Source organism: Mastigoproctus giganteus, chromosome 3 (assembly GCF_048544385.1).
Source record: "Mastigoproctus giganteus isolate SK-2022 chromosome 3, ASM4854438v1, whole genome shotgun sequence".
Lineage (NCBI taxonomy): Eukaryota > Metazoa > Arthropoda > Arachnida > Uropygi > Thelyphonidae > Mastigoproctus > Mastigoproctus giganteus.
In genome coordinates, this window is record NC_143577.1 from 49,666,306 (window position 1) to 49,686,207 (window position 19,902).

A 19,902-nucleotide genomic window follows, 5' to 3' on the forward strand; every position below is an offset into this window, starting at 1 on the left:
TTCTGAATCACTTATCTGAGTGACACCATGCCTCTGACATACCTATAATGTCTGCATTCGATGATTCAATCAGTATTTAAAATTCATAAACTTCATTTACTATGCTTCTAACATTACTGTACATGCAAGTATACATATAACTGTTTTTCTCTTAGTAATCCTAACACAGTCCATGTATTTACTTGATCCAAGAATGGCCCTAGCAGATCTTGAAATCTCTGACACTTTGCTTTCCAGACTGCTGCACCCCAGGGGCTGACATCTGGTGAGTATGGGCTTGGCAAACCCAGGGTCCTAAGCTGGATATCATTCAGCTTAGAGAGAAAAATTCTATCCCATAAGCCTTGCACAGCTTGTCCATTACTGAACTGATTGACAAGGCTCTCATCGTTCTCCCTCCTATCATGTCTGAAAAAAATTCCAGATAATTTCAAATTTAATCATAACTTACAACTTTTTCTCAACATTGCTCTATACCAGGGGTGACCAAGAAGTTGATTGCGGCTTTAATTTCGGTCGATCACAACGAATTTTAAATATATATAAAAAATAGATTAGTCAAAATCTAAATGTTATTATTGTTATGTGCTCCACTGCATACACTTATTACAAATCCATTGAACCACATTAACACTCTTGTTGCCACGCAGCCACTAGGCTTGTCTAGTAAAAATTCACGCAGTTACGTTGAGGAGAGCATAGCATATGTGTTGAATTCTTATTTAGCTTACTTAAGTAGTAGTAGTGGTGGCATGTGATGCAAGAAAGCAAGTTATGAGCTTATGCAGCATCAGTCAAAAAAAAAAAATTTACAGAACAATTTCCTCTAAATGTTTGTCCAGTTCCTCCTTAATTTATTTAACTTATCAACTTCCACAATGATAGATGGAAGTTTGTTCCAGCAATTAACTACCCACTGACTAAAGGCAAATTTCCACACATCTATTCTACATCTGTCTTTCCTCAATTTCAATTTATGCCCCCTTAGGTTTGTAATCTGAACAAGTGGAAGAATCCCATCAGAATTCAGTGTGCTCAACCCATTCAAGACCTTATACAGCTCAATCAGATCACCTCACAGGTGCCTAGTCTCCAGCTGCTGCAATTTGCCGAACTTAAGCCTCTCTTGGTAAGAGGATCCCTTCATTCCCCTCACCAATCTTGTTGCCCTTCTCTGTACATGCTCAAGCAAATCTACATCCTTCCTAAAATGAGGCCTCCAGACCTGTAAGCAGTACTCGAGGTGTGACCTGACCATTGCCTTATACAGAGGGACAATCACCTCCCTTTCCCTGCTAGCAAAATTCCTATATATCATTAACAAAACCCCATGACCTGCCCTGGCAGCCTGTCTGCATTGCTCAGAAAACTTCATATCTGACTGCACAATTACTCCCAGGTCTTTTTTATTTTCTACCACCTTAAGTGTAGTACCACACAGTTGGTACATTTCTCTGGGATTACTTCTACCCATATGCAGTACTTTGCATTTGTCAAGGTTAAACTTCAGTTGCCACGTCTCAGCCCATCTGCCCAAATTTTCTAGATCCTGTTGCAGTAGCACACTGCCATTACTGTCATTAACAACCCTGCTAACCTTTGTATCATTTGCAAACTTCGACACTAAACCTGATATACCTTCATCAATATCATTGATAAATATACAAAACAACAGTGGGCCCAACACCGAACCCTGTGGGACTCCGCTAATAACATTAGTCCATGAACAGCAGCACTGTCCAGTTAATATTAATAACTGGACAGTGATACGTTAATTTGATACCCTTTGATTTAAAATTAATACTACGAAAAAGAGTAAAATATCATTTTAATCAAGTGGAAACTAGAATACTTCTTTGTAATGATAAACGAAAAATGCTGTTATTTGATTTGCAATGCTTCTGTGGCTATACCCAAAAAAGGAAATTTAGAAAGGCACTTCAAAGCACTCCATGGTAAATACCAATTAGATTTTCCACCCTAATAGTGACCTTAGAAAAAATAAATTAAAAGAACTTAAATCCAGATTATTCGCACAAAATTTCTTTATGACACCTAATTCACAGTCTAAAGCAGTAACTGTAGCATCATTTAAAGTGAGTCATTTCTTGCAAAAAAAAATGCAAACCATTTCCTGATGGTCATTTCATCAAAGATGCATTTTTAGAAATAACAGATTCTCTTTTTTAAAATTTTAAGAACAAAATTGGAATTAAGAGTGCCCTTCGAGATCTGCAATTACCTTGAAATACTGTGATCTAACTCATCGAAAAAATTAGTAAAAATGTGAGCAAACAATTGCGTGCTCATATTACTAATTGTGTGTCCTTTTCTTTACAACTGGATGAATCTAAAAACGTCAGTGATATAGTTCAATTGCTCTTTGTTATTTGTATGGTTTTCGATGATTTAGTCACTAGAGAAGAATTTCTGGGTATGGTTTCATTAAAAGAAAGAACTAGAGGTCTTGATATATTTAACGCATTCAAAAATATTTATTGAAAATATTAAATTACCACTATTTAAGCTCGTATCAATAACAACGGATGGAGCTAAAGCATACTCAAGGCGCGACCTGACCATTGCCTTATACAGAGGGACAATCACCTCCCTTTCCCTGCTAGCAAAATTCCTGTATATCATTAACAAAACCCCTTGACCTGCCCTACCAGCCTGTCTGCATTGCTCAGAAAACTTCTTATCTGACTGCACAATTACTCCCAGGTCTTTTTCATTTTCTACCACCTTAAGTGTAGTACCACACAGTTGGTACGTTTCTCTGGGGTTACTTCTACCCATATGCATTACTTTGCATTTGCCATTCAGTTGCCACTTCTTAGCCCATCTGCCCAAATTATCTAGATCCTGTTGCAGTAGCACACTGCCATTACTGTCATTAACAACCCTGCCAACCTTTGTATCATCTGCAAACTTCGACACTAAGCCTGATATACCTTCATCAATATCATTGATAAATATACAAAACAACAGAGGACCCAATACCGAACCCTGTGGGACTCCACTAATAACATTAGTTCACGAAGAGCATCACCCATTAATTACCTCCCTCTGTCTTCTCCCACTCAACCATCCTTTTATCCATTGTAGCAACTTACCCTTAATACCATTCTGCTTCAATTAGTACAATAGTCTTCCATGCGCAACAGTGTCAAAAGCTTTCCTGAAATCCAAATATATGATATCAAAATTATTTTTTGCATCCAGTTCCTTTGTAACCACATCATAATATCCTATCAAATTTGTCAGACAAGACTTTCCCTTAACAAACCCATGCTGTGTCTGAATTATTGCTGCAGTCTTGTCTAGATGATCCTGCAATGCATCTTTAACCAGTGACTCAATTATTTTACCCGGATCAGAAGTTAAACTAATTGGTCTGTAATTACTCGTGTTGCCATTCGATCCCATATATTCATTGTAGAATAGATGTGTGGAAGTTTGCCTTTAGCCGGTGGGTAGTTGATTGCTGGAACAAACTTCCATCTGTTGTTGTGGAAGTTGATAGCTTAAATAAATTCCAGGCAGAACTAGACAAACATTTGGAATGAATGAATCAGTATTTTTTTTTTTGGCTTATGCTGTATAAGCTTTCTTTCTTGCATCGTGTGCCTCTACTAATTCTAACCCTATTTTTCATACTCAAATTATCTCATCAGAATGCTGAATTTGCTTAATCTCCTCACGATCTTGCATCAAAAATATGCAAAGGTATCCCCTTTGGCTGTATCAGATCCCGCTACAGATGGTTCTGCAAACATGCCACAAGTTGCTCATACTATAAACCGCTGATTCACAAGAACTGCTTTCAGTAATTCTCCTCAAAGCCAAAGCAGTCCCACTACTCCTAGCCCTTTTATTTGCTGCTCTAGCCTGAGGCATAAATTTAGTTTAAATTAAAAATAGCACACTAGACTAAGGAGAGCATTACACTATTCTCACAATATGTGACAGTAGTACATAATGTAGTGTAGAATTGCTATAAAATTACTTTATACAGTTAAATTATAACATCACATTCATTATAAAGTTAATAAAAACATTGCTCCTACAGAATTGCAGTAAAGAATATTAATACCTACTTATATAAACACAAATAATAATTGCACTACTAATTTTAAACAAAAAGATAACAGGAACCAGTGATAATTTTTAAGTAATAAGAGTGCCTGTTTATCACAGAACAGTCTCCTCTGTTTTCTGACAGTCTCCTCTGTTTTCTGACATAAGTCAATTCCCCCCTGATGCCCCATTATTATTTCATTATATGTAATGACTTTAATCCACAATAAAAGCTGTTTTTTTTTTTTTTTTATTATTATTTAGTTCTTCAGAGACTCTGTTCAGCCACTACAGTCTGATGATGAAACTGCAGATGGAGAAAGTCCCCCACAAATTGATGTAAAATCAGAAAAAGTACTGCAGGGATATATGGATGATCCTTGGAATACTGATCAAGCTTGGAGAGAAGTAGAATTATGGCATGTTCATTATAATTGTCCAGACATTATTGGAGATAAATTAATTGTAAGTAGCCACTGTAGATTTTTTTTTTTTTTTAAGTTTCATAAACATGCCAAACAAAAGGCCATTTAAGAATTAAAAATAAGAATTAAAAAACATTTTATTCCAGTGGAGACTCATTCTTTACAATAATCCAGATTCCATTCAGAAGAGAGCAGTTAGGTTAATTAATGACTCATCTCTAACAGAGTTTCTCCACTCTCTGTCTCATAGATGTTCTGTTTCTGCTGCATGCCTCTTCTACAGATACTTCCATGTTCACTGTTCTTCTGAATTTGCTTCTATAATTCCTGCTCTCTCTCTCTTTTGAAACAGTCTGAACATATGCTTCAACCAGCCAACATCCATTTACTGTCCAACTTCAAACTCACAGAACCAACTTTTCATCTTCCTCGTTTATTCATTAAACTGTTGTTTTCTGGAATAACCTTCCTTCTTACGTATGAGTATTTCCTGAAAATTACAGTCTACAGAAGTCTAATGTCAAGAAATATCTTCTTTCATTTTCTCAACCTCCAACCCACGCATGTTCTAATACCTCTCGTGTTTGAGGTTCTCATAAAAAAAAAAAAAAAAAAAAAAAAAAGGTTCTTACACCTTATCAATAAAAAACTAACACAGAAATCTTAATTCTTATTAATGAATCAAGATTTCTGGTCAGATTAATTAGACCATTATCCTAAATCATAATTTCTTTGTTGGCATTTCAAGAAAATGCATATAAGCACAGAATATTATTCTCGTGTTCAGTACAATACAGGGTAATTTAAAATTAACTATTTTGTTTTTGCAAGCTTATAACTTTGTGTATTGTGAAACAAGCAAAGCATTGAATGAAAGTCATTGTCTAAAAGTTTTTATTGGTGGCTAATAGTTATGAGTTTCAGTGGTATTTGGCATACGTGATTGTAAATGGCAAAACGTTATCTTTCGTTGGAATGGACAAGTACAGTGCATTTTTATCTTTGAATATTTGTAGTGCAAGTTCAGTGAAGTTTTGCATATAATATGGAAAACAACCTCCCAGTAGACATCTCATTCATGGCTAGTATAGGAATTTTGTTTTTACAATTTTTTGTATTTCCAAAAAAATTGAAGGAAATTGGCATGTAAATTATGAAATGATAGAAAACATGAGGGTAGCTTTTGTTCATACTCCTAGTGAATTAACATATCAAGCCAGTCATCAACTCACAGTACCCCAGCCTACCATGTGGGGAATTTTGAGAAAACAATTGAGCCTGTAACCATGCACTGTGCAAATGTCACATGCCATCAGAGACTAGGACAGAAGGAAACGTCACAATTTCTACATCAACATTTTGGCCAAGGAGCAATGAAAAAAAAAAAAAAAAAAGTTTCAGTGAACAATCAGTACACTTTTAATTTGAATAAACAAAAAAATTTTACAATAACAAAATATTAGAATTTAGAAAAATGATAACTGTACACTTTGTAGAGCTTATACCTGACAGTTCTAAAGTGAATTTTTTTTTGTGCTCTCAGTCACAATGTTTATGGTCCAGTTTTCTTATTAAAAAAAGAGAGAGAGAGAGAGAGAGAGAGAGAAGGGAAATCGTCACCAGAATTGTGTATTTTGATATAATATAAAACTTTCATCTACCCAGAAATTATTAACATAAAATTAAAGGAAATTAATATATATATATATATTCAAAATTAAATCATCAGTTTTATATCCTCATCTCAGCATTCAGGAAGTGACTTTTTTTTTATTATTATTATAATTAGCCATATGGCGCAAGGAAGCCTGAGGCTTTTGCTGCATCAGCCAAAAAAAAAAATTACGAGTTACCCTGTGAGTCAGTAAAGTAAAGTAAAAGAGAATCGCCAAGAAAGAGAAGAATGATGATATCCAGCTCAGGACCCTGAGTATGCCAAGCCCATACTCACGAAATGTTAGCCCCTTGAATGATTATAAAAAAATAATGGTTTAACTTTGGTGTGGCTTGTAAATTTGAAAAATATGCATGCTTTTAGTCCATATTCTTTTATTTTATTGTTTTTTGGACTGTGATCTCTCTCTCTCTCGTATCATTCATATTTGATCTCAGTTCATTGGTTCCTGATTAGCCGCTTTTTAATCAGTTGGTTATAACTTGCTTTTGTCCTCATTCTTTCTGGTTTACTTTATTCAGATAATTTTTATCTAATGTTTTGTTTAGTTATTACTATTTTGATATAATTAGTTTTTGTTTACATAGTTCAGAATTATTTTTGAGTATACAAGGTAAGTGCACTGTTATTCGCCTTTTCATTTAGTTTTAAAAATAAGTCTTTATTACTTAATTGCAAATTACAGTTTTGTAACCCAGTGCATGATTTCTTTATGTATTCATCCAAACTATTGCTTGCTAACATTAAAACATAGGGTGTTCTGACCAAAAAGATGGGAACGAATCATGTGCACTTGTATCAATCACTGAAGTGTATTTATTGACATGCTCCTTCTTAAAATGACTCACAACAAGAGTTGACTAAAGATGTGCATTAAACATTTGTGGAATAAGCAGTTAGGCACAATGTTGATCCTGAAATAAACATCATATTAAAACATAAAAAACAGAATACAAGAGGATCAGCAATGCACCTGTGTAGGCCGACCAGGCTAGCCATGTGGGTAAAGTGCCTGCCTGGCAACCCAAAGGTCGCGGGTTCGAATATTTTGTTCGAATATTTGCGGGTTTGTATTTTCTACTTAGATCAAAGTAGAAAATACAAAAACCTTGGGAGGTGCAATATGGCCACAGAAGCTGATGTGCCAACAACTAACAAAAAAAAAAAAAAAAAAAAAAAAAAGGCACCTGTGTAGAACAGTTTACCATTTGAAAGTTCACAAATTCTATACAGCTAACTGCACCCTGTTACTTTAGATGGTAAAATGAGAGGTTTTTTTTTTACATTAATTTTCCTAACAGAGCTAAACATTATGGCCATTGGGTTCTCCAAAAAGTTCATAGAATTGAGAATGTTAAATTCCCTGTGGCTTGCATTGAACAAAATAATAAACATGTATTCATAATGAATGACATGCCTGTAAATGTTAGTATTACTTTAAACATGCAAATTTTACAGATGGTACACTTTTTATATGACAAACAGCTCATGCATCAGCCAACTTATCTATACTACCAGTGGCTACCAATAAATAGCCTATAAACTCTTGAAATTAACAATGGAAAACTTATCATGCTGACAGTAGCATTAATATAAAGAATGATTAAGCACTATGTACATGACTAAGGCGCATTTAGGGCTAGAGCCTCAAGCTGCGAACAAATTTAGACTATGTATATAAAGTGCTTAGCATCATAATACACAGCCATTTCTGAATAAACAGAAAATTTTTAAGGTGGCATCGTTTTAGGTTATATCTCATATTGTGAATACCTTCACAACGAGTTGCCATGATATTGCACTACTTCGAATAAGTAACGCTTCACCTAAGGAGAAGACTAATGTTACTTATTCTCAGATAGGTACCACCACCCAGACAGCACCGTTTCAGGGCTATTTGTGAATTTAATGTGAAAAAAAACCCATTGGACCAAATCTATTAAACCAAACAAATGAATTATAAAATTCAAATCTGTATCATAAAAAATCTAAATTTGGACGATCATTTCACAGCTATTATGAATTAAATGTGAAAAAAAATCCATTGGACCAGATCTATTTAACCAAACAAATTTTGAGTTAGAAAATTGAAACCTATATCATGGAACTGGTTTTAATGAGAACCTAAGACATCTAGATTTTTTATCAAGAAAACTGAATTTTGTAATAGACGAAAGAAAACCCTGCTGTTGTTTTTTTTTTTTTTTTTTTTTTTTTTGCAAATAACTAGAACTAGTACTTTAGATGAACCTCATCTCCAATCAAACTGCACAGAAGAGGTGGCTCTCCCCACCTTTTCAGAAACTTATCTGACCCTAAACGCCATTTTTCCAATTGTAAAAACCTTTGCATGGAAGCAGACATTGTTTGTTTCAAGTCCCAAAGAGATCCCCTGAATGTCCCAAACCTCTTCCGTTTTCGGAGCTTCCACACATGATATTTTGCCTCTGTAATTAAAAATATGGTGAACATTTTTTTCTTGCCCAAGGGATGATCGAATTGCAAGTAAATTACCTCCTCCAACGTGAACTGTCTTATCCTTAAAAATCGACAAATTCTCTTCCAAACTTCCTGCGCGAATCGACAGTAATAAAATAAATGGTACACTGTTTCATTTTCGGTACAAAATTCGCATAATCTGTTGTCTGTCTGACTAAATCTATACGTGATATCGTTCACCGGTATATTTCCATAACCAACCCTCCACGAAAAATCAATACGTGATGGGTAATTTCCGCCAATTTTTAGATTTTTAAAGAACAACTGTGCATTAAGGTTTCCTAAATTTGGTTTTTCTGGATGTTCCGAGTTAAACAGGGCCCAGTAGAGATGTTTTAAACCACCCTTAAAAGGATCTATATCTTTCTCTCTGAACTGTGTGCACATATCCCGAATTTTTTTGTAATATTTAGGAATTGTCTCTGCTTTAGGCCCTAAATAAGCGCCTCCTTTAATTAAGGCTGTATTGAATCCCATAAAATATTATATCAGTACCGCTACTAAATGGTTAGATTGCACCATGTTAGCCACATCCAGCACTCTCTTACAGCTACACCTCAAATTAATTTTTGGAATACTTATTTCCCCCCTCTTCCCACGGTAAAAATAAAAATTTCTGCGCTATCTCTTGCCGTTTTCCTCCCCATAGAAACTGAAATGTTGGAACGTAAAATCGTCTCATTGTCCTAGCTGTGATTCCTGTTATAAACACCGTGTATAAGATTATAGGAAGAATTATGGTCTTAACAATAATGGATTTGTTCTCAAAGGAAAATTATCCCACTTCCCACTCTTTTAAACTTTCCCGTATTTTTGTGGTGAGTCTTCCTACAGGTAGCATGGGACTCTCTCTAAATGGAACTCCCAATATTTGGATCGATTTATCTGACTCCACTTCTCGTTGTGGTAAAGGGCGATGTACCCATTCCCCTAACAATTTGATCCTAGTTTTGTCTTCGTTTATTTTTAACCCCGACTTCTTACCAAAAGAAGTAACGAGTGACATAAATTGTTCCACCGCATAACTCGTAGTGAGGGTGGCGGTAACATCATCCGCATATGCTATACATTTACTGTTCTGCCGGCTGTGGCAACGGTATCCCCCGAATGGCCTCAGTTCTGTCTATTCTTCCCAGTAGTGGTTCTAGTGCTAACGTAAATAACAAAGGACTAAGCGGACATCCTTGTTTAACTCCCCTTTCAATTTTAATGTTTTTCGAGATTTCTCCATTTATCAAAAGTTGTGTGTTACTACGTGTATATAAATTTCTGAGAACTGTAAACAACTGAGATCCTATGTTCGTATCTTTAATTATAGAGAAAAGGTAGTCGTGGTCGATTCTATCGAAAGCCTTTTCTAGGTCGATTGCCACTAACGTTAACTTGTAACTTTTCCGTTTCTGATATTCTAATATATCTTTCAATAGCCAAAGGTTATATTCTATCCGCCTCCCCGGTATACCATAGCACTGTGTGCTTCTAACTACCTGGGTTACGTCGCGTTTTAACTTAGTTATCAAAAGCTTTGCAAATATTTTATAGTCACAATTAGCCAACTTTATAGGTCGCCAGTTAGCAATTTTCGTTAAATCCTGTCCATGCTTCGGAATGAAAGTAGTATAGGCATTTAAAAAGCCTTCGGGTACAACCCCTTCCTGAAAAAAATTGTTAAAGACGGCCAAAAGAATAGGCGCTAACAAGTTACAAAATTTCTTATAAAATTCTACCCCCAAACCATCCGGTCCCGGCGCGCGTCGTAATTTACATGATTTTAGAGCCACAGTTAGATCCCTCATAATTATTTCCCTGTCCTGTAATGCTTTTTGCTCGGGAGTGAATTGTCCAATCGCCCAAATGGAGTGGTCTCTCTCTTTTTTCTGCAAAGCAAACTCTTTTTCATAATAATTTACAAAACTATTCATAATAGTTGACGTTGTTGAATGTGTGTTGTCCTCGTCTTTAATTTCCTGAACCGTTTTGGCTAAATTATTTAGCCTTAGTCTTCTTTGGTAAAACGCAGCTGAAGGAGTATCAGCTTCCCTAAATTTCAGCTGTATTTTCCGCGCTTTTTCTTTCTCTGCAGCCAATATTATACCGTCAATAATCGCTTGTACTTCCGCTGTTGCCCTTTCTTCCCCGCACCGTTGGTAAATTCTTTTTTCTTGAAAGAGATCTTTCAGTCTATTTCTGCGTCGTTCGTTTCTTTCCTTAATTTTGGAATAATAAAATGATTTAGCATTTTCTTTTATTTTCGCCCACATTTCCCATTCATTACCACCTCGCTCTATTATCTGTTTAACAGCTGTTGTAAAGTCCCAGTCCTCTCTCTCCAGAACTGCTGGGTTGAGCTTCCAATAGCCTTTTCCCAGACTAACGTTCGTAAATAAATCTCCCTTCCACATTACTGCCAAGTGATCTGAAACTTGTCGCCCTCCCGCAAAATTCACATGCCGTATCATTGTTATTTTATCCTTCAACTGACTTGTTGCATACATGCGATCTATCCTAGTTCCTATATTATTGGCTATTCTCGTGGCCGCTCGTTTCCCCGGATTTTTTTCCCCTCCAAACGTCTACCAAGTCTAATTTAGTACAAACCTTGATTAATTCACGAACTCCCCCCGTACCATGATGCGGGTTACCCGCCAGAATTTTGTCCATAATGGGGTCAGGAACGCAGTTCCAGTCCCCTGCCATTATAATCCACTGCACCCCCCTCATATAGTTGCCCAGCCCCTGAAACAGAATTTTCCTTTCTAAAGTGGAATTTGGACTATAGACACAGATTAGTCTAATTGTACGCCCCCCATAACTCCAATCCACTGCCACAACCCGACCTTCTGTATCCCTACCTGCCAGTCGTACAGTCCCTAAAATTGGAGGAACCACTACTATTCCCACCCCTGTGGATCGATTTGTCCCAAAACTCCAAAATCCTAACAACCGGTATCTGTTTTGAAACTGCTGGATGGCTGTTAAGCTGGCGAAGTGGGTTACTTGTAGAAACCAAATCTTCACCCCCATGTTCATCATAATTTGCCATATCATCATTTGTTTGTTAACCGCTCTCAGACCTTGTACGTTTAACGACATAAATGTTATTCCCGACATTATGAGCAGAACTTTACTAAAACTTCTGCTAAAATATTCCTATGTTCAGCATTTAACTTTAATTTGTTACTGGTAAGTAACACAGTGAGATCTCCAACATTTTTGTTTTTAATATTAGAAATAACGAAATCACCCCAGGTGAACTGAATATTAACTACCTGACCATCCTCGTTTTCATTCCAAAGAAAATTCGGTTCTCCTCGAGTTTTAACAATTTCCGCCAAGCTTCGCCTATATTCCCTGTACTCTTTTGTGTTTCCTACTACATTTAACCATTCTATCCCTTCGTATTCCCTCGTTTGTATGCCATCTGAAACCGAATCAGACCCCGAAAGTGTTTTGCAATCTTTCTTACCGCCTGACAAAATTGATAACTCTTCCCCCTCTATTTGTTTTATTTCGGTCTCTTCTTGAATTTCCTCTGTTCCCCCTTTTGCTCTTTTAGTTTTACCGCTTATTTCTTCCTTCTCCCCCCGTTTATGTACATTTCATACTGTATTTTCCGCTTCCATATCCTCTGTTGGTTCTACGTGTTCCGATTGTGTTGGCGACATATCGTACGCTATTGTAAACGTTGGTGTGATTTCTTTAATCTGCATCTCACCCCTCTGCGCAACTATAGTTTCCGCGCTCTCAGCGTTAGGCATATCTTTTGGTGGCTCGCTTGCTTTCTGCTGTCCTCCCCCACCAGCAACTCTTTCGGCAAAGGTGCGTTCCGGGCATTGAATAAATTTATGCGTGGAAGCTCTGCATTTTTTACAATTATTAAGGCAGTTGGCCGTAATATGACCGGTGCCATAAACGTGATTTTTGGCATTCTGCTCCCAAATGGTCTTTACCTCCACACCTCAAACAAACTTTTTGAACTCCTGGGTAATTTATTAATAACCTATGACCCATCAAATCGATGATGTTTGGCACGGGCGTTTTCATGTCCATATGTATTTGCACCGTACCTGTTTCCACGCCTGGCCATTCCTCATATTCTTTTCTATGAATCTTAACCACCTTACCAAACTTGTTAAAAAAACTCTCGACAGGACCATTAGACATTTCCACCGGAAATCTGTCAATAGTAACCACTTTGCGTATGTTACCAATTTGCACAGGTTTGATCATTACGTTTCTAATAGAAAACCCTTTCAAGACCTTTTCTCTTGCCTCTATTGTTTTCAAGACCAACTGATATTTCTGCCTCGGTAAAGGAGTTAAACCTTTTATCTCGTGAACCGAAACAACCTGAGTCACTCCTTGCATTACCTCTCTAATTGGACAAACCTCTGTAGTCTGAAACTCCACTGTTCTTTCTCTAAAGAAGAACTGTGCCATAATTAATCTCGGTTCCTTAAGGAAAAATGAAAAAATCCCGTGTCCTGCCTGACACCAGCAAAACGAAAAAAGAAAATATCTAACTTGGCAGAAATAAATTTCAAAGAAACGTAAAACAAAAGAAAATCAAACACTTACTACCCTCCTAAAGGAGGTTCCCCACAACGGGGAAACCTCAGCTGAAAGGACCGCCGCTAACCTCTCGATGTGATTGAACACTCTCTTCAACCTTCAGAACGAGAAGAACACTGATGAACGAAATAATTCACAAAACAGCCACTAGACGGCACTGTTTCAGGGCTATTTGGCCCTTCTTCAGTGAGTGGGTAGGTACCCAAGTGATGCAATGATGGCAAAAACAGTTATGAAGTATAACTCCACAATATGAGAGATGCCTGATGGTGTATGATGTATTTAGACTAAGGCGCATTTAGGGCTAGAGCCTCAAGCTGCGAACAAATTTAGACTATGTATATAAAGTGCTTAGCATCATAATACACAGCCAAATAGCCCTGAAACGGTGCTGTCTGGGTGGTGGTACCTATCTGAGAATAAGTAACATTAGTCTTCTCCTTAGGTGAAGCGTTACTTATTCGAAGTAGTGCAATATCATGGCAACTCGTTGTGAAGGTATTCACAATATGAGATATAACCTAAAACGATGCCACCTTAAAAATTTTCTGTTTATTCAGAAATGGCTGTGTATTATGATGCTAAGCACTTTATATACATAGCACTATGTACATGTTAACCCATTAACATGTACATAGTATTTAAAATATCTCTCTCTCTCTCTCTCTCTCTCTCTCTCTCTCCCCAAAATTATGACCTTCTATCTCTCTGGATAGGCAGCACCAACAAAAATATCAGTCTCAATTGTAAATTCTATAAATTAGCATTAGAAGTATGCAGTAGGAAAATGTTATTACAAAACAATTGTGTGAGATCAATGTTAAATATAATTATAAATACAAATGGATGATGATCACATAATATAGTGGATTACCAAGAAGCACAAAGTAAACAACTTTATAAAAAAAAAACTAGCTATGTATTCATATTAATTTGACATTCTTTCTTAAATGTGCTAATTAAAACAATGTTAAAGGCATACATTATGCAACACGAGTAGAGCAAAATATGTGAAGATAGTGCATCAGTAGATGGAAACTGTGTGAATTATTTACAGTCCTTTTTACTAATAGTTCTTGGAATATACTTTGATCTGAATGCAGTGTAGAAGTAATGGAGTAAATATCTTGCATGAAATGTTATATAAAAATTTGCTAGCAACTGTTTAATTAATTTTATAGGATGATATAAATATTTATTTATATACACTTATTGCATGTCTATATGAGTCTGTTAATACTCATATAGACATGCATTATTATTTATTAAGTTAATAGAGCAAGTTTATTGAAGTAATAAATATGTTGAATATTTCCCAATAACAAAACAAACTCTACCTTCATGAGCACTTGCAAATGATGTTATTAAGTTGTTATATAATGAGAGTAAATGGACCTGTAGTACTGTGATCCATTGCTTAAATATAAATATGTATATCCAGTAAAAATTTAATGCACATTTAATTACAAATGGTTTGTAATTAAATGTGTATTAAATTTTTATTGGATATATGTATTTATATTTGTTATATAATGGTTTGGTGCATTTTTCAACAACAAAAGTTAATTCATTTATTTGGCAAGTCTCCAGATTAAAAGAAACACATGCAACTCGAAGTGCTATAATCATGTGTTATGGTTGGGACATTTAACTATTCTCCACCTCTGGGCTCCCTTATCAGAATATTAGAAATCGCTTTTGAATACATAGAACTGGGTTTGTTAAATCTGACATTCTGTTCAGAATATGTCTCAGAAATTTGCTTCTTGCGCCATCTACATGAATGACAGTTTCTGAAAATTATTTTGAAATTTTTTCTTTGTCTGAATTGGCATCCTTGCAGCTTAGTGTCACTTTTAAAGATATTATTTAGCAGCTCGTAACATACTGACATGTCCTTTAAAAACATAACTTACTCAAGAGAATCTTCATTTTTAAATGGGGGGGGGGAAATACATAGGAGTGCATTCCTCTTCTACAGGATTTGAGAAAATGTGGGCTTATGCAAGCCAATTGAAAAAAACGTTCTCTAGAATTTGGATCCAGAAGGTAGATGAAACTGAATCAGATGATACATAAATAAACATACTGCAAAGAAAAAATAATAATGATATATATTTTTTTTTAACTGCTTTTATTTTTTAATATTTTTATGATTTTTGTTTTCAAATTTTTTTATGAAAATTTTATTTTTAGCAATAATACTGCCCTAATGTTCAGCTTTAAAACCAAAATAAAAAAAAAATTAATATTTAAAAGCATTTCTTGCTTTTAAATATTAATTTTTATTTCAAATTCTCAGTTTTATTTCAAATTCCTCAAAAAAATTCACTTTAGGTTGTGTGTATATGGTCCAGAAACCCATTTGCAAAAGGATTAATAGACATTGGCATATGGTATAGAAAATTTCAGAGGTTAATAAGATTTCTAAAAGCTTACAAACCACATGATAGAGATGAGGTGTGAATAATAGTTATATCATGTCATTTATATTATATGTATATATGCAAATATATATAAATAATTTCAGTGTTATTAATTTTACCCACTGGCAATCTGATATATCTAAAAATGTCCATTCCAACATTATCTTCTCGCATTGTCTTAGAATTGCCACTATTTGCAATAACTATAATCTACTGATTAACAACTTCAGAAAATTCTATTGTAAATTGATTGAAAATCTATTTCCTTTAACTTACCTGCACTTTCAGTTTAATAAAGCCATCAGTGCTATCAGCCATAAAAAAAACTATTTGCAAATCAGCTTAGTCTTAATCAAATAACACATCAGTTTCCTTGACTACTATTCTTGTCCCTTTTGTTTGGGTATGCTTATATGTACATATTGAAACCTAGTTAATACATGTTTTATACAGTGGAAAACATGTATCTATGAACACTAGCTTTATTTACTGGGTGTCTATTTATTATTTTTCTTTTTGATTTACATTCTTATTATTTATTTACTATTCTATTTTTTTATCCCTATTTTTGTATGTATAACTTCTTTTCAATGTGATTTTTTCACATTTTTGGCACTGAGGTTGCTAGCATACACCATGTGTATCTGTTTACTTTCTTCCTTACACCGGGCTTATTCAGTTTAATCATGTCCTATTGTTCCGGTCACATTGTATTAGGTGAGTTCACATTCAGTTCATTATTTTCTTTGTGTTGTTGTTCTATAGTTACTTTCTTTAGCTTCTACTGTCTGCTACTTATCACTCTTAAATATATGTCCATGGCTGTTACTAGCACATGGACGGGAATCATGCTCCCGAATAACCCGAGCTCCAACTTTATATTCTTCAGTCAAATACTGTTCTTTCCTTAAACCCTAATTTTTACACACACACACACTCTGGGCTATTAGTGTAATACAAGGGCAGGAGTGTCTATAGCTATCCTAATTATCTACCTATTTAGCCTTCAATTAGCTAAACACTATAATATAAATAGGTTTATATACATTTCTGCCATTAGCCTTTGTCTATTCTCAACAGTGGTCTTTGTTCTAGTTTTAATTTATTTTTATTTTCTTTTTTCGCTTTTGGTTTTAGTTTCATTGGTAATATAATTATTTTCGGGTTTATGTCAACCTTAAATTACATGCCAGCTGGCTATATATCTTCTATTTTAGCTTTAATTATACTTTATTTCACCCCCCTCCACATATCAATACTATATTTTGATGTAATTATATATAGCCTTGGCATGTACTTTATGTTAGAAACAGAGGACACTATATTGTTAGGCACCGCCGTAGCCAGGAGCAGCAGTGCATAGCACACGCTTCTTGATTAGACCGGGGTTTGAGCCAGTGACCACCAAATACAGAGGATACGGAAAGGTCAGGGAATGACCACCGCATATCCCCAGAGCAATATGGCTTTAGTTGCTAATGCAAAACCGAATAACAAACAACTACAGTAAACCCCCGCTATTCGCGGTCGCTGATTTAATATAAAATGAAACCTAAAAAAATGTGAATTTTAAAGCGCCGTGAACATTTTCCGCCATAAAAAAACATGGGCGTGGCTAAAATTATCTTTCCCAGTCAAAACAGCGCTCAGTGGGTGGGGGGGAGAGGGGTGACAAAATTGCGAGCATGGATATTTCTCGCTAATCCTTGTTCAGTATGTGTAATGCCCTTGCCATGGAAGGTTTCGTCATTTGCTTTTAATTTATATGCTTATAAATTTATAAATTGATATGCTTACAAAAGTGATAAATCTACCATTTTGCAGTATAAAACAGACTTTCTCGAGTGTGTTAATGGAAGAAAGTGACTTTATTGTGGACAAGTTCTTTCTAACCCGTACAAAAATATGGCTACGAATAACAAGGGAAATGTGAAAAGATCAAAGAAAGTGATGACATTAGCGAATAAAATTGAGTTATTAGACAAAATTTCTAATGGTGAAAGTGTCTCCTCAGTGGCAAAACATAAAATCAATGAGTCAACGGTACGATCAATCAAAAAATCGGAAGAAAAAATCCACCGTAGTGTCCGTGAAAACACGCTAATTGCTTCAAAAATTTTCTCTTTAACTCATGATGTTAAATTAGAAAAAATGGATAAAGCTTTAAATCTGTGGATAGAAGACCGAACTAAAAATAAAATTCCGTTAAGTTCACTCATCATTCATGAAAAGGCAAAAGGCTTTATCAACACTTTAGCGAAACTAGTGACAGCACTGGTAGGATAAGTTTTTTTGCTAGCAAAGGCGCTGGTTTGAAATTTCTAATAAATGTTACATTTAATATTAAATTGTTTCTTATTTTCATTTCGATGCCATATGCTTGCATTTCACTATGTAATGTCTATGTACATAGTCATATTATAAAATTTTGTCTACAGACGTAGACAAAATTTTAGACTAGTTTTTCTTATATATTTCATACTTTGGAATGGAACCCCTTTATTACTATGAGAGCCATAACTCAGTATTCGCGACATTTCTCAGGAACGTAACCCCCGCGAATAGCGGGGGTTTACTGTATATTGTTATCTTGTCAGGCAGTTTTGGTGTTGACACTTGAAATCTACACTAGAATCACTATAATTATGTATATATTTTGTGTAATATAATTTTGACATATATCTATTATTTTTTCCCCCTGCTTTTCTCTTTTCTTTCTCATTACTTACTTCTCTTATTCCACAACCTTATTTATTTACTTATTATACTACTATGGTTGTTAGGTCCTTTCTGGCTATCAGTTGCCTTTGTCCATAACTAATTCCTTTTTCATACTCTTTCTTCTCCTTTTACGAATTTTTTTTTGGCTGGTGCAGCATAAGCCTCAGGCTTCCTTGCACCATATAGCTAATAATAATAATATACAAATGTAAAATTTTTTTTTTTTTGATACTTTGAAAACAAAAAATTTTTTTACAACAATAAAACTTTACTTTAATTGATCAAAATGCCCTCTATCAGCACTAATGAATGAGTGGCATCTATCTTCAACATTTTCATTTCTTGATGTCCTCTTCCTGCCACATGCTAAGTTATTAATATTCTGAATGGTCCCATGCTCCTCAGATTCATCCCGCAAACGAGTAATTTTTAAATGTGCGGGTGCTTTTGTTCCATATCGTGATTTCCAAGCACGCTGAACTTCACCGACATTTTCACATTTCCAATATCATTTATAATTGCCTTTCTTTCTTTCTTCCAGACAAACTCTCCATTGTTTTAGAGGTATCTATAAAATAAAACTAAAATTAAATTATTGTAAGAAAATTAAATTGGTGCATATTGTTTATTTAAATATAAATTTTTAAAGTGTGTATACATAATTTTGAAACACCCTGTGTATGTGTGTATATATACATAGTAGAGAGCATATGCCATATACCCTCTGGATATTTTTTAGGTGAATAGTGTATATTTTCTTGTTTTTGAAAGAATTGAAAAAACAAATATTATTAAAATTATTTTTAATATATATGCTGTATATATATATATATATATATACATATACACACACACACACACAGGTATATACATATGATTATATATATATACACAGGTGTTTATATATATACACAAGTATATGCCATATACCTTCTGCTAATTTTATGACTACAGCACTGTGTATATGTATATATATATATAAAAATATGCAAAATGTATTTTAATTTACAAAATGTGTGTTATTTTAAGAATAACTATATTTTTCAGCCATCATTATCCTGGAGGTTGATTACAGAAGATGTCTTTTTTAAAATGCCAGCAGGTCAGGCAGTTCTTCTTCAGGAAATTACTCATCGTCTTCAGCCAGCTATATTATGAGAAATATGCTTCTGTAGCTTAGTAAATTCAGATATTATCCCGGTGATAATGCTGACATGCTAGGAATAAGCCTAAATTATGGCCAAAAGTGGCTGAAATATAGCAAAAAATGTTTTTTTAAATGTTATTGAGAAACTAACTACTTTTGTATAAAAGTAATTAGTTTCTTGCTTTTATTTTATGCAGGAATTTATGAGAATAGGACTCTTGTTTGTAGTATTTTTCAGTATAAAATATTACAGAAATAAACTAAAAAAGTTGTCTGAACATTAAAAATGTTTAGATGAAAAACATTAATGCAAACTTACGTTTACTTGAGCATTTTTGGTATCTGAAATTTCCAGCT

At 34.7% G+C, this 19,902-nt stretch overlaps 1 protein-coding gene across 1 annotated transcript in view; it reads left to right on the forward strand.

Moving 5' to 3' along the window:
- LOC150087940 (transient receptor potential cation channel subfamily M member-like 2) overlaps positions 1-19,556 on the forward strand; it is a 409,197-nt gene extending 389,641 nt beyond the window's left edge. Inside the window, exons 31-32 of the mRNA XM_090369284.1 lie at positions 4,345-4,545; positions 19,446-19,556. Of these exons, the coding sequence (XP_090225410.1) occupies positions 4,345-4,545; positions 19,446-19,556 (312 nt within the window). The remainder of the gene's footprint in view (positions 1-4,344; positions 4,546-19,445) is intronic.
- Positions 19,557-19,902: the final 346 nt, after the last annotated feature.